At 36.3% G+C, this 24238-nt stretch overlaps 1 protein-coding gene across 1 annotated transcript in view; it reads left to right on the top strand.

Moving 5' to 3' along the window:
• Positions 1–19977, top strand: part of VPS50 (VPS50 subunit of EARP/GARPII complex) — a 76499-nt gene extending 56522 nt beyond the window's left edge. The window contains exons 23-28 of the mRNA XM_005518801.3: positions 10709–10857; positions 11920–12016; positions 12164–12322; positions 14699–14820; positions 17652–17841; positions 19257–19977. Coding sequence (XP_005518858.2) covers positions 10709–10857; positions 11920–12016; positions 12164–12322; positions 14699–14820; positions 17652–17841; positions 19257–19376 — 837 coding nt within the window. The 3' untranslated portion in view covers positions 19377–19977. The remainder of the gene's footprint in view (positions 1–10708; positions 10858–11919; positions 12017–12163; positions 12323–14698; positions 14821–17651; positions 17842–19256) is intronic.
• The last annotated feature ends 4261 nt before the right edge of the window (positions 19978–24238 follow it).

The following is a 24238-nucleotide window of genomic DNA, read 5'->3' as shown; positions in this document are numbered from 1 at the left end:
TGGATTATATCCCATCGGTCATTTCATGAATTATTTTCAAAATCTGAAAAGTGAATATGTCGTTCTAATTAGGAACGGCGGGAAAGAACGACACAGACTCTCATGGGAGTCAGAACAGGAGAAATCTTCTAGTTTATTGCTCTAGGCTTGTTATATAGATTAGTTTGTGGAAAGTACAGAAAGGAAACTCTTATTGGTCAGTAAATCACTACATCACCATCATTGGTCAGTGGGGTTCACCACCCCCTGACTTTCTCTTGCAAGGAAAACAAGGAATAGAAAACAACACCTGCAAGGCTGTTTTGTGTCCCTGAGGATTGTTTTGATTCCTCCTTAAAACTTCCCAGGCTGGACTTGAGAAAGCTATGCGGCCTGTAATTTGTACAGGCACTGTGGTTCAGATTTAGCATCCATATGAATATGATGCTTATGTCACACTGGCAGTAGATTACTGTCCTGCACAGGAGGATGGTAAAGGAGACTGGAGGTAGTTTTTGTGGATTCAACTGAACAGTAGAGTTTATAAAGAAATATTGCTAAAAACTACACTAGAAATGGAAATTTGAAGTTCTCATCTTCCACCTAAGTATAAAACCCTTGAAACATTTTGAAGAAATTTCCTCAGGGTATAATAAATGGCTTGTGTAGTAGTTAATACCATGTATGCTACTGGAAGGTTTTATTTTCTGAGGCTTCTATCTTAGAAAGAAAAAAAATTATGTTCTACTCTGACTTACACAAAGATTTGGCACTCCACAGAAATGTACTTCATGCTTTTTTAATTCCTTGAAGCATTATATTAAATCCTAAACTGTTCTCTCAGAGAAACATCTTAAAGGGCTTGGGGGCCATTTCTTATACAGTCAGTAGAGGGAGCATAAGATAACTAATAACCATAAGCCTCTGTAAGAGAGAAAAAGGCTTCTTGATATTCTTCTCAAAGGCAGTGTATGCAGAAAGAAAAATAAATTCTAGGAAGTACTTGCAGATGAATCAGTTTAAGATTATGGAAAATTGGCAAGTTATGGAATTAATTTTTTTAGTTTTTCTGTAGTGATGACTCCTGACAGTGCTTTACAGACTTTTTTTTTTTTAAGTTAAAATAATTAAAAAAAAATTAATTCTAGGAGTGAAATAGAAAAATAACTACAGTTTTTCTTCTGCAATCATTAATAGTACTATAACAGATAATGTTATTGCCAATTGAAATTAATAGCTATGTTCAATGTAAGATTTGAAAGAAAAAAGAAATCTTAGCTAACTGCTATTAACTTAAAGACATTCCATGAGGTTTATTAATATCTTATGAACTTATGCCAATCTTATACTATAAATTGAAATTATTAATTTTTTTATTTATGAGGAAGTAAAAAAAAAAAGTTTTATTTATTGTTCACTTATTTTTAAGAGTTTGTGAAAGTCAAGGTTCATTTTCATTGTGTCATGAAAAGGGTGTTTCTCTAGACTGTATGGATGGTTCTCAACTGCTCAAGGAATTCTCCTATCTTATTTTAAATTTTTGTAAATTGCTCTCTGAAAGTATTCATGTTTGTGTTGTGGCATTCAGTCCCATGGCCTGTTGGGAATTTAAGGTTGTTGTGTTGTCTTCTATCCATGGTAACTTAATATTAACGGCTTAAATTCTATCACATTTCAGTTCCTGATAGCAGCATCAATATTTTATTTCCATACAGATAGTCTGAATCTGACAGTTCTGAGTCTGTGACCAAAACTTGGCCAGACTTGCATGTAGGTCAGAATAATTTCACAAATCCGTCAGTGTCTGTGAAGGTTGAGCTACCTTCTCAGAGGTAATTACTATATTCTATATAGTAATATATATAGATCTATATCAAGACTCTTCAGTAGTTTAGACTGGGTCATTTCTAGATTTCCTCTTGGACTTTCACAATTCTTTTTTTTGAGGTATCAGTGGATGAAGGCCTCTTTACTCAAATTTATTGTCAGGAGTTACAGGAATAATTAGAGGATTGACTGGCCACCTCCTCCAGCTTTGTGTAGAATTCTGGTAGCTTCTGTTTGGGATTGAATTAATGCTCTCTAGTTTTTGCCAGTTAGCTTTTATTGTTATTCAGCTGAATTTTAAGTTTCCTTTGTGAAAGAAAAAGTGATGTGGAATGGGAATTTCACTTCTGGCAAGTTAAAGCACTATCGTTTCTTGCATTTTTGTAGCATGTTCAGTATGAAGAGTATGGAGGTCATTAGGAGGCATTCCCTGTGCCTCCTTATGGAGCTGCTTTACTTTCTCATTATTACAATGCAAGAAGTTTCTGTCCTTGTATATATACTGTGCTTTCACTAACCATACTTGGGAAAAAAGTACTATCCTGGTTTTTATTTGTACCACTGAGAGACTAAGTCAAATTTCTGACTTGTAACCAGTGTGCAAAAGACTGCAGCAATTTGAAGCACTTCCTCTACTCTTCCTTCCATCCTTTTTCATGCATCACATGCCTCCTGCTTCTGCTGGAGATTCTTGTCTCTTCTGAGCAGTATTCAATATAGCTGAATCACTTCTCCACTGATTTTTGCAGTCTAATACTTCATAGAAAACCCAACTGTACTTTATGAACTGCAGCAAGTCCTACTGCAGTTTAGATTAATGTTCTAGACAGTGAACAGGAAATAGCTGATATGCAACCATGTATTTAGTCCTGTTTACTTCTCTGTGAGGCAATAATGTGACACCTCAGCTGTGATACATATTATTCAATGCTAGTATGTCTCTCCTACACTGATAAATGATAAACCACATTATAGTAAACAAAAATCCCCAAACAATTAACAACGACCAAACTGCTTCAGTTGGTAGTAAATGTGCTCCTGCTGGTCATAATTAGGATACCAAAACATTTTTAATTTGAACTTTTCTTAAAATTTGGATGTTCTGTATGGTGTAATCAAAATGACAGTGATGAAGGACTTTATTATGATGATGATAAAAGGACTTAATTCTTTACAATTGAGCAAGCAGGTTCTTAAAACACTAGTGCTTTAGATATGCTTCCAATCTTAAACTTAAAAGTTACAATTTTAATAATAATGAAATCCAATTATAGCTCTTTTTAAAACTCTGTACTGCTAATACAGATCCTGATTTAAGTATGATCTGAAATTTCTTTTGGTAAATAAATAGATTTAGTTAAAAAGAAATAAAAGGGCCTACCAATTAGCAAACCTTTATTTGCTTTCTTATAGTAAATTATATGAAAGTCTGCTAACAGCTTACAATGATTAAGCTGTTTTCTGTACGTGACCTCCTTGTCTATGCCTTAAAGAAATGCCTGTAGGCTAATTCAAAACTATAAAAAATAAAAGCACTATGAGTATTTGTTTTGAAATAGTTTAGGGTCCAGTTTAATTTCTAAGAGTTAAGAGAACAGTATGACTTTCAAAGGTTTATTTGATTGCACTGTATTGAATCTCGTATGTGTATCTGAACTTCATAGTCAGGTCTTTGCACATCTAGCACAAAGTAGCTTTCATATAGATTTCTGCTATGCAACAGCTTCAAAGTTAATAATTTAATAGTTGCTTGTGGATGCTCCAGAAGTAGCACTCTACAAACACTCTACTCATTCATATAAGCAGATTGTATTAAAAAGAAAACACAGAAAGAGAAGACTGAAAAGGGAATGAAGAAGTGCTGTTCTTTCAGCCTCAGTCAGATGTGGTTTAGATTAGGCTAAATTCATCAAAACAAGCCCCTTTTTTGAGTTGCTCATGTCTTCTCACTGGCGATTTCCAAGTTAGCATGTAGAGGTACCTACATACATTATGTCCTTGTGCTTGTAATTTCTAACAGGAATGTGTTTTTACGCAGTAATAATGTTCATATAGTTCAGTGAGAACTTTAAGCCCCTAGGTACAAAGCATCAATCAGTTTGTTCTGTGCTTAGGTAGGAATAATTAGTGCTTTGGAAGGAAAATACTTCTGATTCCTTGCTTTTTCTGTTTTTAAGCAGCTTCCTAATCTTCACAAAATGTAATTGTGATACTGCCTAGATCTTGTTTGTGAATGTCCTGTGTATGTAAATAGCTGCTTTGAGTGATATTACTGCAAAAAGAGATCTGGGGGGTCAAATAACCATGGAATACTCATAAATAGTTCATTGCAAACAGGTTTGCTCAAGCAAAACTGAAATTTAGAATGAAGTTTATTGAAGTTACTGTGTCTTACAGCAGTAGAAAATAATTCACTATAGTAAAGTATCTAAGCATTGCAATACAATGTGTAGAGGAGTAGATGGAAGGAATTACTAATATAAATTAGTATGGGTCAATGTATTTTAGAATCTGTCTTTACTGTGGCTTTTGGACTCCTTCCCTAGAAAGTATATGTTTTTTAGCAGAGTAAGGTTAGAGATCGATGGTGCAGAGATGGAGAATGTAGATTTTTCATACATACAAATAAGATTGGTAGAAATATTTTTTTTCTTCATGTCTGACTTCCCATCCCGTTTTGGCTTTGAGTCTTTTATCCTGTGGAATGGTACAATTCAGTTACATTAGCCCCAGTGCTGAAAACATAGTTTAGTTTTACTTAAAATGTCACATCTCAGGCCTGCATTACGTAGTGTGGATGGGTGCCCTATTATGTATGGTTTGGCAAAATACCAGTGACAAGCTCTGGAGAGTCTTGGCTGTGGAATTGTTTATCTGACATGGCTGTGCCTAGCACAGGATACAGCTCCTAAAGGGTATAGCTAAGGTCCTAAGTGAAATGGTAGCTGTGATTCTTGGTGAGGTTTTATTTGGCTGAAGATACCTTGTGCAACATTTCTAATCCATGCTTGGTCTCCTGCTGCTTAAAAGGAAAATAAATCCAAACCTGAAAAAAACCCCAAAAACACAGTTTCTGGATTTTCTCTTTGCTGTCTTTAAAAGAGATTTCTAAGTGTACATAAAGACATTTTTTTAGGTGTTGTATGAAATGCTTGTAAAGGGAAGAGAGCTTTGTGTATACAAAGTTCTGACATGACATGCGCTTTGAAATTGTGCTGTGTCTTCTGCAGGTGTTTTCCTTCCTCAGATTATTAATTTAGAGTTCTTCATGCAACTTTTTTTTTTTGTTTACTTGACTGTATTACCAAGTAGACTGGAATAATTTACTGAAGTTTTTGAGCTTATTTAATTGGATACATTTTCTGGGTTTTGGCAGTTGCTTGGTCTCTTTTAAAGCAGTCTCTGGAGCATCTCATTTTGGTGATTAGTGTAGTATCTTACATTATTTATGTTTGATTTACTTTCTTGGGGGTTGAGGCAAGATTACCTGCTTGGTAAGTTTAGTGCCCCTCAGCAAGAAAATACTAATCTTGCAACTTGAAACCTAGTAGAGTATTGTAAAATACCATTTCAAAACCTTAACACATTTACAACATATTCAAGAAGTAATTTTACATTGAAAGCAATGTGCTTTTGCAATTGGCCCTACCTGTAATTTTCACCATTCAGTTTCAAGAGCAGTTAGGGATGTGTAAGCTCAAAGGGGAGAAAAAAAGCCTGATTGGTTGCTTTCAGTATCTTGTGATAAAAAATTCTTGTATATGAAGCATCTACTTGGAATTAGTTGAACTCCTTTCAGACAACTTTTGAATACAATAAGATATGCTTTCTTTGATCAGTTTGTTTTCTTGTAATCCATTCTCATGATATTAACAGACAGTTATTTTATTACAGTTTTATAAAAAGAGATGATAGAGAAATCCTGTTTTATGTAAACATTTGGGGTTAGTCTGCTTTTCCCTGTCCATCAGCACACATCAAGTAGAAGTGTTGCTATGTTGCAGCTCCTGTAGACGGTTCTTCTGCCAGAACCTTTTCAGATAGTACAGTTTTGTCCATGCTTTTTGAACACCACTTACTTCTTTCAGATCAGTATTTTTTCAGTAATGTTTAGAGTTATTGCAAAATCAAAATTTTTGCTATTGTTTATGTATATATATCTTGTACAAAAAGTGTTAGGCCAGAAGAAGAGCAGTTTTAAAAGATTATTGGTTATGAAATCTGGAGAACTTTGTGTGCTGGGGACAGGTTGTGGAGTTTACTGTTTTTTGTTTAAAGTTAGTGGAGGTGGATGATTGAAATTAACTATCAACTATTTCACCGTAATTAGCAGATAATCAGTTGCTTCTTTCCTAAGTTCTTTTGGATAACTGAAATGAAAGTGCTTCTGTACTCACAACGAGATCTGCTCTGTAAAAATGTCTCTCTTGCAAACTGAATGTCAAATATATAACTTAGGTAATTAGCTTATATAGTTTATACTTATGATTTAGGTTTTTAGATTATAGGCTCCTCTTCCCATTGAGATGGAAGGCTTAACAGAGGCTTGCCACTGGGTTCAGCTAAACTTGAAATAAAAATGTTCTCTTGTTACAGATGACAGTTTTAGAGGAAGAGAGATTGAAGGAGAGGCTTGTTCCTTGAACAGATAGATGTTATTTTTCTACCTGTTCATTAAAAATTTTCTTCTTGGGAGTAAACAATTAAATGATAAAGTGAAATAAAGTGAAAATTTAATAGGTAAGACCTACTGCAAGGTATCTGTAGGCAATACTGATTAACCTGTCCTGCTGTGCCTGCTACAGTTCATTGGGTTATTGTTCAGATAAGTCTGGTGCTTTTAATATTTTTTTTGGAATTATTTTTAACACTTTGGGTTTTTTCTTTTTTGGCAAAGAAGAAGAGCATCTTGTAGTTTGCTTCAGTTCCATATATACCTTGAAATTATTTTATCAAATCTATTTTGTGCAGTTTCCTTAAAAGGATGTTGTGTGGGTTGTGATATGTCTTTGACATATCCCAGTTCTGCTGGATCAGCAGGACCTGCTACTCTGATGCAAGAAGAAGCTAAGCAGGTTTATTCTGCTTTAGTATTGCTCTCTGCGTGCCTAATGCTGGGTGCTACAATATGTTCTCAGTGTAACTTGACATTTCTTGAAATTAAAGTTCAGCTGGCTGCTATTTAATTTTCTGGCTTCTGCTACCCTCCTCTCCTCTTCCTCTTGAGGCTGGCAGTTTTACAGGACTCTGCTTGTTTGCTGTGATACACAAAGGGAATCTTTGGGAACAGACATTTTCTTGCAGATTTTCTTCGTTGCTGGAAGGATTAACTTTAACAAGTCTAGTACACTGAAAAACATCTGACTTCTTTAAATAGTCTGTAGTCTTTTTTCCTGTTCCAGCCTGTGTGTCTTGCCCCTTTATTTGCTGCTTTCAGTTATTTGATCATTTCTGTTAATGAAGGCAGGAGGAAAAAATGCATGCATCACTGAGGCCCTTTCAGAGTGATCCTGTGCTTCTGTTGGCACACTGGCTGTTTGCTTTTTGCTATCAACATGCTTTTTCAGTGCCTGCTTTTTAAAATAAATTAGGAGAATGAAATGCTCATGCTGTTTGGCCACGGTATTTGAACCAGAGTTTGACTTCCTAGCTGAAGGTAGCATATCTTTCACCTAGCCAGTTCTCACGTACCTCTTGTGTTCTTCAGATGCAACACAATTTTGGCATTTAAAAGATGTTACTTACCTTCATGGGAAGCAAAGAGGAAGAAAAAAAAAGTTTAAAATGTGTCTGAAGTGGCAAGCAACTTTGAAGTGAGATAAATACAAAATGAAGTCTTCATAATATTTGTTCTTTACATAATTTGTTATTGGTCTTCAAAAGAAGGAAAGCTTCTTAAATGTTTACTACTGATACTTTTCCCCAGCTCTGTCACTCATTGTCTCTCCTAAGGATACAGCATTGCTTTATGAGCTGTGGGTTTGGCTACTTCTGTCCTGTGTAAACACTTCAAAACTGATCCTTTTGTTTGGGTTTGATGTCTTTGTTTGTTTTGTTTAATTTTTTGTTTTTCTTTTTTTTTTTTTTTTTGTTTTGATCTGAGTTTTTTGAGAATGGAATGAAGTGAAAAAAGTAAAAAAGATAAAAGGGAATTTTAATAATTTATCAATACTGTCTTTGCCTCAGTTAATGTTTTTAGAGAATTGATTGTTGTGGCTAGTTGGTTAGATGTCATTGCCTATCTGCAGTAAACATGTGGATGTGCTCAGGAAGTACCTTAGCTCTTAGTTCTTAGCTCTTAGCTCTTAGTACCTTAGAAGCTCTCTGAAAGGGGTTACATGAGCTTCAGAAAATATCCAGGCCTTTTGGCTTGCTTATCCATTCTGATAAACTCAGCAGAATGCATACTTCATAGTCCTGTGAAGCATCTAGTCAGTTTAGTTCCACATTCATCTGTCTGAATGTGAACACGTATCAGAGCAAAGAAAATTTCAAGTAACATAACATTCTAGCTAGCCCTTATAATTGTTCCTATGCTCAGTACAACTGTATCTGATCACATTTGCTATAAGCTTCTTTTAGAAGTTTTATCTTCTGCTTATTGATGTATTTCTGTGAGACCTTTTAGTGCTACAAATGATGTGTTGATGGAATTGCTCAAATCCTGCTTTATTGGCTTTTTACGTCTGTAACCTTGTTACAATATTTTTTTTATAAGTCTGAAGGTACTTCCTCACCCTTGTTAGTGAGAACTCTGCTTTCCCAGACTGTGCATTGTTCCATCTGCTGTAGCCCATTTTTATGTTTGTGTTTGACACCTCTGGAGATGCAGAACTGAAAGAGCCTTTCTGATTTAGCAAATCCACCTCCTATTGCCTTGGGCTGTCACACCACAGGAGGACACTGCCAAATAAAATCTGAGAGAGTTAAAGTGGAACTTGTGAATTTTTGTTCCTCCACACCTCAAACCACTTTTAACAGCTTGGATGCTATTATCTTCTCAGTTGTCTTATATTCTTAATGTCACTTTTGGTTTGGCATTCATCCAAGCAGTAAACACATTCTGGTGCTGCTTTGTCTATAGCAGCAAAGTTTTGATCTTTTCTGCTCATCCTGTATCACTTAGATTCTCACCAGGTCCTTACACATTTTGACATAATCAATTTTCACCTGCCCTACCTTTAATTGCTACAACACTACCACAATGGGTCTGTCAGATATTTTGCTATCAGAAAACCGCCCTGCAGATTTTGCAGTTTTCACCTGATCATATGTGCAGTACTTTTTCTCTTGGAGTTTCAAGGTCTGCAGTGAAATACTCCTCTTAGTCTCAATCCTGGCATATAGAATGAGTGACACCACTATTGATTTCCACCAGTGTTTCAGGTGCTCACTGCTCTCCTCCTTAAGCAAAAGTGTCTGAACAAAACCTGTTTGAATAGCAGCTTCTCTATTTCAGGTCACTTCTCATAGCTGTTCTCTGCTGTGAAGCCCAGAAGAAATTCAGGGCTACTGTTGTGATTAGTCTGAGTCTATTTTTCTCCCTCCTTTCTTATTTACTTCACTGCAATTTCTTCTGGTTTTATTTCTATCTCTGGTTGAAACAAATAATTCACAAACTTGCAAGCTGCTTTTTTTCATTATGTTGTTTCTGGCTTTATCTTTTTCCCCTTTTTAACTGCAATTTCAGAATTTTTTCATAATTCGTTTTTTTTGAGTCCATACATAAATGTTATGATTAAACATTGTTGTTGTCAAATTGGCTGCTTGTTCCTATGCTGTTTACAGCAGCCGTGTTGGGCCACTGATTTTACTTTGGTAAAAGTTATTTTTTTCACCGCTTTGTCACTGTGTTACTGTTATTTGTTTCCATTCCATACATACAGACTGATATGTTGTAGCATCCTTGTAGACTCTGGCCAGGGTTTCTATCCCCGACGGTCTTGAAAGGCTCCTACTAAAATCTGTGCCATATCCTGCTTGTCTTCTTACTTGTTCTGGGTGCTGTATTACCTTTACTTTGTAGCATTTCTCATCTTCCTGTGGCCTGTGTATAAGCATTGTATGAAAAATTAATCCAAGCCAGCCAGAACTACCTTTATGTTTTCATGTTTTCATGCCCTGAAACTCTCTGAAGCCTAGGAAGTAGCCAGGCTTCAGAGGGTGTCCCTTTGTACACATGCTCTGGGAATTTCTTCCTTCTGTGATTCCTCTTCTAGCTGTATCCTGTACTTAGATTCCTTAAGTGTGGGGGTAGAATTTTTCCTCTATTTGTTTCCTTTAATTTTGGAGCAAGGCACCGGTATAACCTGTTTCTCAGTACATATTCTATTTCTTTGCTGTGAATATTTCCTTTGATTTCCTTGATGCTTCCTAGCATCAAGGTGTCTGCAGGATAGAAGTTTTCATGGAATGGTTTAGTTGAGGTGTTAGGGCATAGGTTGGACTCCATGATCTTAAAGGTCTCTTCCAACCTAGCAATTCTGTGATTGAGAACATCAATTGTTATTTTACCTAAGTTAGCCACAGGTCATATAAGCAGTAAAGCCCATGCAGAAGTAACATTCCTATGGTATGTCTCTTTAGTTGGTTGCTGTCAGATTGAAGATACTGTCTCCAAGCATGAGAAATCAGTCTCCCAAAAGGCAATTGGGCTAAAGCCTGCTAGGATGTTAAGGTGTAGTCCTTTTTTTTTTAAATTTGTTTTTTCCTTGGCTACTGATTTACATGATATGATTTTTTTCACCCATTTCACTATACTGTTCATATAGAAATAGGCTTGATTTAAATTACACCTCAGAATTTGAAACATTCCTTCATCTTACCTGGCATCTGAAACTGTTCAGCTGGAGCCATCCTTGCTGTTTTTGTGGGGTTTAATTTGTTTAATTCTTTGTTTCAGGAGGTATCTGCTGATCCTTCAGGAACTCTTGCAGCTGCTGAAGAGAGAAAAGAGAAGGTTCCAAGCCCACATCTCAGTCATCTTGTAGTTTTGACATCTGGCAATTCACTGTATGGCTTGGCAGAGAGAGTGGTGGCCACAGAATCCTTGTAGGTTGTTTACTGTATAGACTGTATTTCTGATCACTAAAAGCTGTTGATTGTTTAAGAAATTGTGGTTACAATCCAAAGCCTTCTTGACAGGTCAAAAATTCCTACCTCTCAATGTGATTTTAAGTATGAGTGATAAAGGTAATTTCTTTATTAAAGGTACTGGAGTCTAATTCTTTGGTATAGCAACATGTAAACACAAGAAATGAGATTCTACTGCAGATGATCCAGTAATTTATGATAATACGTGGTCAAATCTAACAGGAAAAAAGTTTAATTTCAAAGAGGCTAATGGGAATATTTAATCTATATGGTTCATTTCACCTTATATTAAATACTTGACTCAGAACTGCTTAGTTTCCTATTAGTTTGGCTTGAATTACCATATTCTTTGCAATGGATGGCTATGTCACACCACAGGAGAAGAGATTATAACCAATTAATGCAAATATTAGAAGTGATTTTTGTTTGATAAGAATAATAGTAAGAGTCAGATAGGAATTATTTTTTTCCTCACACAAGATGACACTTAAAAATTAGGAGTTAATTTTAAATTTTTTTTCATTTATGCTTAGTTAGAAATATATTTCCTTATGTTATTAACAAATTCTACCTCTGAGAAGGAATATGAGATCAAAATTGATTTTATAGATTCACTAGTATAAAATTAATTGGGAATGTTATTTTGAAATTCTAAGATGGATTTATTAATATTGATGTTGACTGTCATGGAAACTGTGTGACTCTTGGTCGCTGACTTTACTAGATCTCGGCTCAGACTTTTGCAGCATATCCTCAGTAAAATAGAAATAGGAATTTTTGATATTCAAGCCTTAGTCTCTTTATTCAAGTGTTTTCTTCTTTGCAAGTACATTTTAAAATTGTCAGAATTGAGAATGCTAGTTGATATGCTGGCATGCAACTGATACGGTTTCTCTTGGGACTAAGTTTTCCAAGGCTGCATGTTGTTATTGCCAGATATGTCAACTATAGAGTGAAAATTGTAAAGAGACATGCCAAACGTTGCACTTAGTTCACAGGAAATTTTCTTTGCTTTCAAAGGGTATTTCTGGCTGAGCAGTTTGAATTTCTTCAGCCTCATCTCGATGCAGTGATGCCAGCTGCCAAGAAGCCTTTTCTTCAGCAGTTCTATTCTCAGGTCAGAATTGTGTAATTCACAGCTGATTTTCATACAGAAGAGTTGAAACTTGTACACTATGGTGCAAATACTTCTACATCATAGTTTTGTATTGCTCCTGCTGGCCAGATATTTACTGAAGTGAATTTCATTTATTTTCTATTTCAGACAGTGTCAACTGCCAGTGAACTGCGTAAACCAGTTTATTGGATTGTTGCTGCTAAAGCCATTGATTATGAACAAATGCTTCTTCTCATGGCTAATGTGAAATGGGATGTGAAGGAAATCATGTCCCAGCACAACGTATATGTAGATGCTCTTTTAAAGGTGAGTATTTTATGGGAAACGGTGTGCTAGAGTTTATATAAACATTAAATTGCTGCAATGCTTGACTAAATGTTTTAAAAGTGGCATGTCTGGGACAATACATCATCCTGACAAATGGCAAATTGCTGTGAGATCTGTCCGGAACTGTCATTGTTCTTGCTTCTAAAGCATTGTTTTCAGTGATGATTTTTTGACTACATGGTGTGTGAAGGTGACCAAAAAATTTAATGAGTCTCACATCTAAGTCTTGAATGGTAGAGAAATGTGTAGTAAACAGAGTAACACTGAGGGAAATTCAGTTGCCAGAGATAGCATTTTTTAAAAAAACCCAGAACACATTATTTGCTGTTCTGAATAATTTTACTGATTGTCTTGGAGATGTATCATAGGAGCTGTAGGACAAATCGGCACCAGTAATGATCATGTAATAGCTATTTGAAGCTTCTATATTTAGAAGTTAACATTTGAAAAGGAAGCTAAAGGGAAGTTATTCACTCAGCTTGTCAATTGCATTCAGTAGATGTCATTATACAATGCCATGTCTTATGGTATACAGATTCCTGGATTTTAAATATGAGTGATAAAGGTAATTTCTTTATTAAAGGTACTGGAGTCTAATTCTTTGGTATAGCAACATGTAAACACAAGAAATGAGATTCTACTGCAGATGATCCAGTAATTTATGATAATACGTGGTCAAATCTAACAGGAAAAAAGTTTAATTTCAAAGAGGCTAATGGGAATATTTAAGCCCTTTCTCATCTTTTTATATATGCCTAAATAATGTTTCTAAAGGTCTTCAGAGGGAAGTTCTGTCAGCGGTAGAATTATGCTAATTAATTATACTATATTAATTACTAATTCTTCTCAGAGAAACTAAATTTTTTATTTTAAAGATGTGTGAAGTGTGAATCTCAGAAAAAGCTACACATCTGCATGGAATAACAGTTTGGATAAAACCTTCATACTTTGTAGCTCTTCTCTGCTAAAAAATATCAAGGCAAAGAAGGAAGAATTTGACATATATCATTGCACTGAATTTGATGGAATCTTTGTGATTATCCTTATTTATGCTGACATGACTTCTTGATATTAGTATCAATACAAAAGCTTTTAAATAACTGCTAAGCAAGGAGTGATTTTCTGTGTACACTAGAACTCCAGGAGCATCAGATGTGAACACACTGTTTAAAGTAATAATAAACTACTTTCAGCTGTGTGCACACGAAGTTCCATATTCAGTCATAGTATGTTGGAAGCAGATAAAGTGGGGAAAGAGGATTGTTGGAGAAATAGATTATGGAGCATTAGGCATCTTCATCTTCAAAAGAATGAGTTGTATGGCAGTTAAAGCATGACATGGTGGTACCCTGCATCTTGTTGCCAAGTAATCTTTCAGAAGATTTGTGTTAAATACCAGTTGGTTACTGAGGTTCTCTTCTGATTTTCTCCACTTACTGAATTTTTGAGAGGGGGGGTAACAAAGGAAAAGGAAAAAACCCTAGATTAACACCTTGGGAATAAAATCTCTGTTGGGCAAATGTGGTCATAAAAGACTGCACTGCAAATGCCTTTTGCTAGTTCTATAGAGGAGTTCATTACCAGTCTTCTTGATATTGAATTAATTTGATACTTATTTATATGATAAAGGCTTTTGGAAGAGGACTTCTGTTTCACTTTAAGTCACAAAATCATTGTAGCAGTATTTGCATTCAATTATGACTAGTTTCTCAGAGTATCAACTGAAATCCATCCAGGCCATTGATGATTCATGTGGAAACAGGTGCCTTCCTTTAACCTGAATTGTTATCTAGTACTGCAGTGTGGTCCTAAACCATTAGATTTGGCATTTCAATGGGTTCTCTCAGCTCCTAGAGAAGTACTGAGAAATTATCTAATGTGAAAGGTTGAAGAATGAAAAGTGGTTACAGTATTTCTGAGCTTCTCTTTGAAAGCTGGTGGGGTGGATGTTTAGAGGGATAAAGAGATCATAAAGGGATTTTCCTCAGTGGCTGTATTTTGACTTAAAGAAGTTAAATATGAGTTTAAGGAGTGAGGCAATGAAAATGGCATTTGAAGGATAAGCTACTAGCTTAATTTTCAGAGGTGTCAGTTTCACAGAGAACTCTTGCTCTGAGAACAGAGCAGCACTTCTGTTAAAAAAAAATCACTCAGGTAATGTTGTGAGTAATATACTAGAAAGTGATATGTTTTCTACTTTACACATTGAGTTTGTTCCTATGAAGCCTCTCTCCTTTGCTCTCACTTTTCAGTATTCTCTTTCATGTGCATTTCTAATTAGTTGTTGCTATTGCTGGATGCATAGAATATGATCCATATATCCTGAAGGAATAAACATCTTTAATGTTTTATTAGGAATTTGAGGAATTTAACAGGAGGTTGAGTGATGTGTCTAAGAGAGTCCGTATTCCATTACCAGTCTCCAACATCCTTTGGGAGCACTGCATACGCTTGGCCAATAGAACTCTTGTGGAAGGGTAAGTATTTATGGAAGTCTTACTTTTGGGTAAGTATGTCTATAATGATAATGTTTATTTTATAGACTTAAAAGTTTTAATGTTACAGTGTCCTTGTGAGTTCATGTGATTTTGGAGACCCTAAAAATTATCAGTGCATAACGCACTACTCAGTGATTGTTTCACAATCTGGTGCAGCATTAAGCCTAAAGAGGGTGGTCTTGTTCCTAGATACTGCTGAAGAATGACACTGAATGTTTTCCTGAAGCATTTGAAAATACAGTACTCTTTCAAAGAAAGTTCCATATAAAACTAATCATTTCCCAGCAGAGCAAAGAAGGAAGTTAAAATCTAATAGTCAGTACTTCCATGGTGATGTCATTTATCTTTGCCAGGAAGAAAGTTAGTGAAGTTATCAACACTGTCAGTTTTCTTAAAATGGAACTTGATTTTTCCAAAGTCATCAAGAACAGAAGAGATATCTTAGTTGGCTTGATCAACCGCCTTAGTCAGGAACCTACACCTTCCTCATCCCTTGCTCTTATAACCTGTGTCTCAGTCTTTCTGGATTCAATTTTGTAGCCTGAGTATTGTAGACCTTTCATCCCATGCATTTATTTTTATGGTTTTGTCCCCCTGCTACATATGATTGTGCTCTTACCAGAACTTCTGCCTCATAGAATATGTGCTGTCTTCCACTCCTTCTACATATGTTTCCATACTTCTTTCCTGGTTATCTTTACCCTATTCATTCCCTACTACCTATTTTACTTCTTTCCATCCCACTCTCCTGCTGTCTGCTCTAAATTAGGACCTTAGCAAAACATCCTTCTTTTGCAAGTGTTAGCTGCCTATTGAGGATGGTCAGCTTCCACTGCTTCCATAAAGCCATCATTTTTTTATCTCATGCCCATTTTTTTTCATCCTTTTGCAGTCTCTGGAGAGGTGAATTTCATGTTCTGGGTAACTAAATCCATGCATGACCTATCTCTAGCTTCTCAATTGCTTCATATGACGTATGGCCTATACAACTAGCTTTCCTTTTTGAAATTTTATTTTCTACTTATACCTCAAATGAAGTGAAACAGAGGCCTATCTCTTCTCCTCACTGTTCCTCTTGCCTTCCAAGTTGATAACACTGTCAGTCACTATCAACCTTCTCTACCTCAACTTTTGTGTTTGTTTTCAGCTTGTTTCCTTTTCTTATATCACATCTCATTCATCTTTATGGCTTCAGTGTTCATGAACCACTTAGTCCTTAGCTCTGAAGGTCGTCACTCATATGTCTTGCTCCATGCTATAGTTCAGGTTCTTGCTTGTGACATGAAACTTTGACCTTTATTTTCACCTAAGCAGGTTGGACTAGGAGTACTTTCCTGATATAATTTGTCCTGTACCGTTTCTGAAAGTGCAAAAAGTACTCATTATCATCTTTTCCCAGATATTTGCCTGTAATTTCTTATTCTTGGCCAGTTCTGTTATTTTTACGTATCTTGTAAGTTCTTTTCCCACTGTGGAAAGGGAAGGAAAGTGTTCTGAATAGCTGACTCTCTGAATAACTCTGTAACTTCTTTTAATGAATGTATGGAGTTAAAAGCCATGAAGGAGATGTTTCTCATCCAGTCAACTGAAATTGCTTTCATCAGGCTCTTCACTGAATGAAGGATTACCTCCACTGCAGTCAGCTGTATCTTCCTTTAAATTTTGTCCTTCCCTGTCTCCTAGTTCTGTTCTCTTCTGTTTCCCAGCTGGCTTCTTGAGCCTATTGAAAATCATCTGCTAGTCTTCTATGAAGCTCCAGAGGACTTTTGCCTTGGTCCTCTCTCTTTTTGCTTCTGTTGCTTTTGCAGTCTGCAAATTCTTTCTGTGTACCAACTCTAAATGTGAAATTTCTTCATGTTCTTAACCTGACCTTGCTGTGTACTCAGCTTCCAGCTGCATATTTCTGCTGCTTCTTTTGCATCAAACCTAATATTCTAGGGAGTGTATAATAGTTACAATCAACTTCATGAACCAGTGAGAAACTGAGCTTGTTTTAGATGTGGTCAAGGGCTGTCACTTGTGGGAGCAACTGGTGGATAAACTGGATTAAGTCTCTCAAGTCACTGTGCCCCAGACCCTGTACACAATTGGAACTGGCATTCTTGAGGGCATTGCAGTGTCATTTCCTTTGATCTGGACAAGTGCAGTTCCTTATCTATTTGAAGAACTGCAAAGATAGTTTTCCTTATTTGTTGTCTGTCACCCTGCTGTGATCCTTGCTAGTGTTACCCTGCCAACTCATCTAACCTGTCACTAAATTGCTGTCAATTTGTTCTCTTTACATGATCAGCTTCTCACAGGGATGAGCCAGTGCTACCACCCTTCATCCTCTCATCGCTGTGGCTGCTTTTGAACAAGTAGCTTTGTGTCTTTGATACTCCCGCTTGTCTCAGCAAGCTCCTGGCGACCATTCCTAAAGCTGCTGTGGTACCTTTCAGACTCCAGTGACCACTTGAAACCGCTGTCCAGTGTGCTTATTAGCATTGCTTTAATTTCTTCTCACTTACTTGTACTGTACGTTGTTCAGTGTAGGCTTTTTTGTGGCTCTTGGGAGAGGAGAGTGTGATTTTTCTAAGTATCAGTGGGTACAGTGGGGTTCTTTTAGATGACTGGGTTAAAATGTAAATAAATGCAAATAAAGCTCTGCAGCAGACATCCTAAGAGAAGTTCTTAGAAGAAAAGAAGTCTGCTTTTGACTTAAAACCATAATTTTGTTTTTCCTCAAGGTTCAAAAGACTAAGTTAACTTTGAGAAGCAAAATTAATTTTTATTTCCTTCTAAGTTTTGCTTTCCACTGTTTCTCTTTTTAGTTATGCCAATGTAAAGAAGTGTAGCAATGAAGGACGTGCCTTGATGCAACTGGATTTTCAACAGTTCTTAATGAAACTAGAAAAGTTAACAGACATTAGGCCTATTCCAGATAAAGAATTTGTGGAGACCTACATTAAAGCATACTACCTGACAGAAAATGACATGGAATCCTGGATAAAAGAACATAGGGTAAGAGTTAAATTTGCATTCTTTTCCTCTCTATTGAGAAAATTCACTCTGATGATAAAAACTTGCTAACAACTATAAATAATCCTTCCATGTGTTAAAAATTACATGTGAAATATATAAATATATATATGAATATATGTATTTTCATTTATTATAATAAAGCTTATATAGAAAGCAGTATAAATATAAATGTATGTGTGCATGTAGGTGTTCATTTTTATCATATGAAGTTAGTGTGTGTTTGAACTGGTTCAACATCTGATGACTGGGGAGGATGACTAGGCCAGTCACATCTGCCTATTGTATCAAAAAGTGTAGAGAATTAGAGCAAAGGGAAATTGAAAACAGCTGAGCTGTTCAGAGTATGCCAAAGTGCACAACTTGATCATCAATGATTATGGTTTGGGATCACACCATTAGGTTTTGTATTGCCTTTAGGAGTAGATTGCTTAAAGCTGTAAGGCAGGAGAAAAATCATTGCTTTTTCTTTCTTCGTTTGATAATGCTTAACCAGCATTTCTTGCTAAGTCTATATTTGTGTTTTGAAAATGTTCAGATGCTTTCGCTCTAGTATATAACAGTTATAACAGATCTGTGTAATAGTCACATGCTATTGGAGACACCCATCTTTGAAGTAAAAGGTCTTTTAAAGTGAAGCACTTGAAATCTGTATTTTGGGATTACTTTAAATCCCACTAGAAATGGAGGAAGGAAACATGTCTTTGAATTTTTCTTGTATTGCCTGGAGCCCAAGAGAGGTTGTGAGCCATGGGGTTTGATGACCTATAGGGAAAAACTCTTTTAAAACACATTGGTGAAAGCTATGTTTTGGATAGTATTAAGACATAAAGGTAATACTGGGGAATATTTTGGTGTTTTCACAGTTGTTAAATATTCTTTTCCGTACATTTTTTCCTTCTTTATCATGTACTGAAATCAAAATAGTTTTGAGACTCTGCAGACAGAAGCATTTAGAAGCTTATTGGAAATGGGAAGTCAAAATAAAAAGAGATCACCAGCATTTATCACAGTTTGTTTAAAAAAAAAAGGATTTTGTGTTGAAAGCTTAATCATTTGCATATGTATTTCCCACCAGGCCTCCTAAAGAATGGAAAATACATTAAAAATTGATTTATATACATGTTCAGAGTTACTTTCTGTGAACTCTGTCCAGTACTTTTAAAGTCAAAAGCATTTTCCATTATAAGCCTCCATGTAGCAAAATATAGTTTTGTCCTCTGCATCAACTATGAAAACTATCCAGACATGACTGAACTGCAGCTTTAAATCTCCCCTGTTTACTGGTGCTTCTATCAATTGTAAAATCCACACTGAGTATGTGTACGTATTTTTAAATTTTCTCTCTTTGTCTGGTGTTTTATTCTGCCCTAATATGATCTGCTTTTGTTTGCCAGGAATATTCCACTAAGCAGTTGACCAATCTGGTGAATATTTGTCTGGGCACCTACATCAACAAAAAGGCAAGACAGAAGCTGTTAGCCACCATTGATGACATAGACAGGCCTAAGAGATAACTGGAGAAAGCTGCTTTCTTTCTGACTTGCACCTTTTTTCTGTTCATGTGAAGCACGCAGACATTTCTCTTATGGACTAATGACAACATTTCTAATGTTGTGCATGACCTTTCTTAGCAACATTGGAGGCACTCTGAAGTGACAATGTTCTAAAATACGACTTTTCTAATCTGTAGAATTTTCTGCTGTTTTTCTTCTTTTTTTTTTTTTTTGGTTACTTGCCCTTAGTAAAGGGCCACTGTGTATCATTGATGAGCTGTACGTTTTGCAAAATTGTATACTGTAAGTTAAACCAAAATCAGAGAGAAACACATTGGCTTAATATATCATTGATGTTCTTTTTAAAAACAGACTGAAAATATGGTTTCTTTCCTCCCTGCTTTCACCTTCAGAAATTGTGCTGTATTATAGACCAGTGTAAAATGAAAGGGTATGTATAATAATTTGGTCGATGTATCCTGCATGTGGATTAAGAGTGCAGATCAGCTAAGTACTCTCATGTTAAAGCCCATCATTCTCATATGTATTTAAAAATGTCTGTTTATTTCAGAATTAATATCAAAATTACTGACTTCAGATTAATAGAAGATAATAAACATTGTATGCCAATATGATTTGTGTGTGAGACTTTGTTTTTCCAATTCAACAATGCAAAATGTCAGCAAAAATGTCAGGGGATTGGAATAATGTTCTTCTAAGTGAAGTTTTGGATTGATACTAAGATAATCTTCCTGTTTCCTGCTCTACTGTAGACATCCTGAGTGATCTTGAGCTAAATAGGCTTGACTGCATATGTGCCCTAGAAATAAATTTTTCAGAGCATCACTGACTTCACTGAAATTTTCAGGTTTACCTTTGGTTTTCAGTTGAAAGGTTCAGGAATTTTACTTTTTATTACACAATCAACTTTTTGGAGAGCTCTCAGACCATTTTAAAGTAAACTTTGAGCTAATAGGTAAAATAAACTACATAGGCTGCAATCTACTGGTGTGTACAACATGCTAAATTCTCAGTTTGGAATTCATACTTGCCATTGTACTTTAATTCAGACATGAAGAAACTAGGAGTTAGTAAATGTCAGCAGTCATATAGTGACAGAAAGTTGCTCCATGGAGTCATCATAATGGTTGTTTTCTGTGGTCTAATTTCCTCCTCAGAAGTGTGCTGAGTGTCATTGTGTGAGTTTAGAGAAAGCCTGTATACAGTTTTAGACGAATAATTTACATTTTAAATATTGAGTGTGTGGTATTCTTCCTTGTTTATCTGTATTTTAAAGGAAATAAGATTTAAAACAAAATTTAATACTATTCTTTATTGACCATGCTGTCTTGCCTAGTTCCGTTTAAAACTTGTTTAGTGGTTTGTCACCATATATGTTGAAGCTGAATCACTTTTATCCTCATTAAAAAGGTGGTACAAATGAAAGTGTGGACTTTTGCGTCAGCCTAAGTGCCCTGGAGTCAAATCCTGAGAGAGCTCTTAGAAGAAACAAAAACATATTGGGGACTATTAGTGTAAAATATCTTTCCATTTTCTTCTCTTGGATAAAATAAGAAATTCAAATATCTTTACTAGAGCTTTGGTGAACTGAACACTTTTAATTTCTCCTGAAATGCTTAGGTCACTGTAATTTTAGTGCTTACCAAAAGGTAGAGGTATAGCCATTGGAATGCAGGGTCAAGGTGGGCAATTACATGAACCAAAATCAGGAGTTTATCTATAGGTTGAATTGTTACTTTTAAATAAGCCCCCAAATAAAAGAATGTGAAATATGCAGTGTTAAACCTATATAGCAACTGTGTGATTTTCATTCACATATGCCTCAGAAATCATTGTGTTTTCCACAAGAACTTTTCCTTGCTGCCCAGGATTGATGCCAAGCAGGAAGCCACATAGCTAAATGGCCTACATAAATTCTTAGATACATGTTTTTAGGTTGTGTGAAATCGGGTGTTGGACTCAGTGATCTTTGTGGGTCCATTCTGACTCAGAATATTCTATATTACTTGGTTCTGACTGACTAATGAAGCTAAGTTTTCACGGAGTGCTGAATTGTTATCTCACTAAGGATATGTTTGGTAGTTTCCATCCTCTGATATGAGAATTTTTTATAAACCATTGATTTTTGAGCATCTCTGTGCATCTTTGTTCTCCTGTGCAGTAAGCCTCATACTGCTTTTTCTGCAGTAGAGAATATAGCTTAAATATGTTCCATAATGTTTTAGAGGAGTGTTTTGCAAAACTTTAATAATAGAAGAAAATTTCCTTCAGTCTCCAAGGAGACTGACCAGTAATGCAGAAGTGGGCATCTGTCAATCCTTCTTTAGCCTGATGAAGACATTAAATCTGGGTGCCCAGAAATAAGTACTCTGATATTTGTCAAAATCACCTGGAGCCTAGATGAGCAGTTTTCAAATCACTGGTTAGGCAAAGCCTGTATCTATCCTGATCAGCACACAACTGCCTTTCCTACTGTCAGCTTCTCTCAGTTTTATCTCATGGTGATGCTGTTCTTCCAAAAACCAGCTACTGGGACAAAAATAGCAGGAAGCCAGCTGATTTTCTGTGTGGCCCTGACGTATGATTGAGGTCCTTGCTTTGGTATAGGTTTAATTATTCAAAGCAGAGTGGCATCGATGGGAAAGACTGTCCAGCAGTGATCCAGCTGATGGGATCGTACACAGAGCAGCCCCAGAAGGTGTTAATATAAGTGCCTCATCTGGTTAGGCACATGGATGTTCCACGATTTTAGGCAGGTAGCTACATTTTCAGGTAATTGACTGTTCTGGGTTCCATTTTTCCCACATGGCTAAGAGTCTTCCCACGTGTACAATAAAAACTTGGCTCGCTTCTGATCTTCAGTGGGAAAAACAAGGCCCTGTCCAGTTCTGTTTAGCAAGCCTTGGATGTGGGGTGTAGATTACAGCTTGTGTCCACTGAAAAAACAGCCTTCCTTCTTTGCCCTTATCCCCTTAGGGCATAAAAGAGGATGAGTGATCAATGGCTGCCTCAAAGCTTCTGTTAAAGGTTTGCATTCCCTCTTAATTTTTTGCAGATGTGAATGATAAAGGTATGTCTTGTGACAGGTACCAAATGCAAATCTTTGGATGTGAGTTCTTCTCTTCACTTGTTATTGTGTCACAGAATGCACAAAACTGTAAGGACCCTCTGTTCTTGCTATGAAAGTGATCTGTTTGGGGTCTTCCTGTTTAGGACCTGCTATATCGTAAATGACACAAATGGAGATGGACCAAAAGTGCAGATTTATTGTATTTTTGATGGCATCTATTTTATTTTTAACCACTGCTTGAAACAGCATAGCATAAAGGCTAAACATTGTATTGACAGTGGGATTATGGTGCAAATATGGAAATAATGCAATTTGCAAGCAGCAAGGTTTCTGTGCTTGCTGGCTATTTAAGGACATTTGTGAGTGTGTAGTTTTTGCACTGCCAGAGCTGGTTTTCATCACAGCAGAGACTTGGTTTTTAAGGGTCTCCTGTTCGTGCATGAGATCATGAAGTGTTACGTGGAACAGCATCTTTAATACTCAGGGCTTCACAAATATGTGTTTCAGTTTTTTAAAGTAGACATATAGCAATAGCATGCCATGTGATAAATACATGACATGTCTGAGAAACAAATGATGACGTGAGTAACCTTGGTTTTTGTGTTGTGGATCCAGTGCTTAATTTTGTGGAGTATTCTGTTCAGTCCCAAAGACTTTACATGTATAAGCTAAATTAAAAATGGTTGTACGTGAACTAAACTTGAGATTGCTTGGCTCTTCTGCTAAAAAATCTCTGCAGTAAACCCTAGATGTGCTGGTTTGGTCTGGAGCTCTGGATACATACATGAAAAGAAAATGTACTTTCAGGGCAGAGATGTACCAGATCTGTATTACATTTGTGGATTATCTTGCACAGATTTCAATGTTGTCAGATTTAAAGTTATCAAATACCTGTCTAAATGTGTTGATCTTTGAAAAACAAAGTATACAAGCAAGCTGAAGGTCTAGGGGAAGAGATGTGAGGAGGTACTTGTCACTAAACACAAAATGAATGATCAGATGTGCCAAATGACTGAAGGTATTTCTGAAGATCTTTTTTATAAATAAATCCAAGGTTTGTACGTGTATGTATTTCCTGCCCTATATCATTAGTAATTTTTATTCATACATAGAAAGTCATCCCGTTCATGTCACTTGAGCCTTAAAATAAAAAGCCTATAAATAAAAATAAATATTTCCTCTTACAGGAAAATTATCCTGGGTCTGGTATCTGAGAGCTGCAGGAATGGCATGTGGAATATGCACCTTAAATTTGTGTTCCTTGAAATTCATCCTTCTATTACAGTGTAAATATATGCACACACAGAGCTTTGTGTGCAGTGTAAGACACTACAAAAAAAAAAAAAGGTAAAATTGGACAACAAGCCACACGCTACTGGTTTCTCTGCTGTCATGGACACCAACACTGAAGCCTGGTTAGGTAGTGCAGAGGTGTGGGAGTAATGGGTGTCCATTGAGGACAAGGTCATAGTCTGAGTCTGAATTTGAGCTTTGAGTAGTACACCTGAGTTACCGTTCTGCTCCCACTGCCTGTGTGTGCTGCTGGTGTGTGGTCTGCAGGAAGCACCACGCTGTGGTCTGCTGAAGAGGAGCTCCAACGCAGCTCAAGACACTGAAAGCAGTAGGTTGGATACTTGGTGGAGCATGTTGCTCTTGCCCTAAAGGGAAAGCTCATGAATGGTCATGTTTGCTGTCCTGGCTGCTCGGGGAGGATACCTGTTTCAGATGCACAGCACTCCTCGTTCAGGGCATGGGTGGATCAAGCTGAAATGCAGTGGAAGATCATCCTGGT

This window comes from Pseudopodoces humilis, chromosome 1 (assembly GCF_049639895.1).
Source record: "Pseudopodoces humilis isolate 2021_Gansu_Grassland_sample_001 chromosome 1, ASM4963989v1, whole genome shotgun sequence".
Lineage (NCBI taxonomy): Eukaryota > Metazoa > Chordata > Aves > Passeriformes > Paridae > Pseudopodoces > Pseudopodoces humilis.
This window is presented reverse-complemented; position numbering and strand designations above follow the sequence as displayed.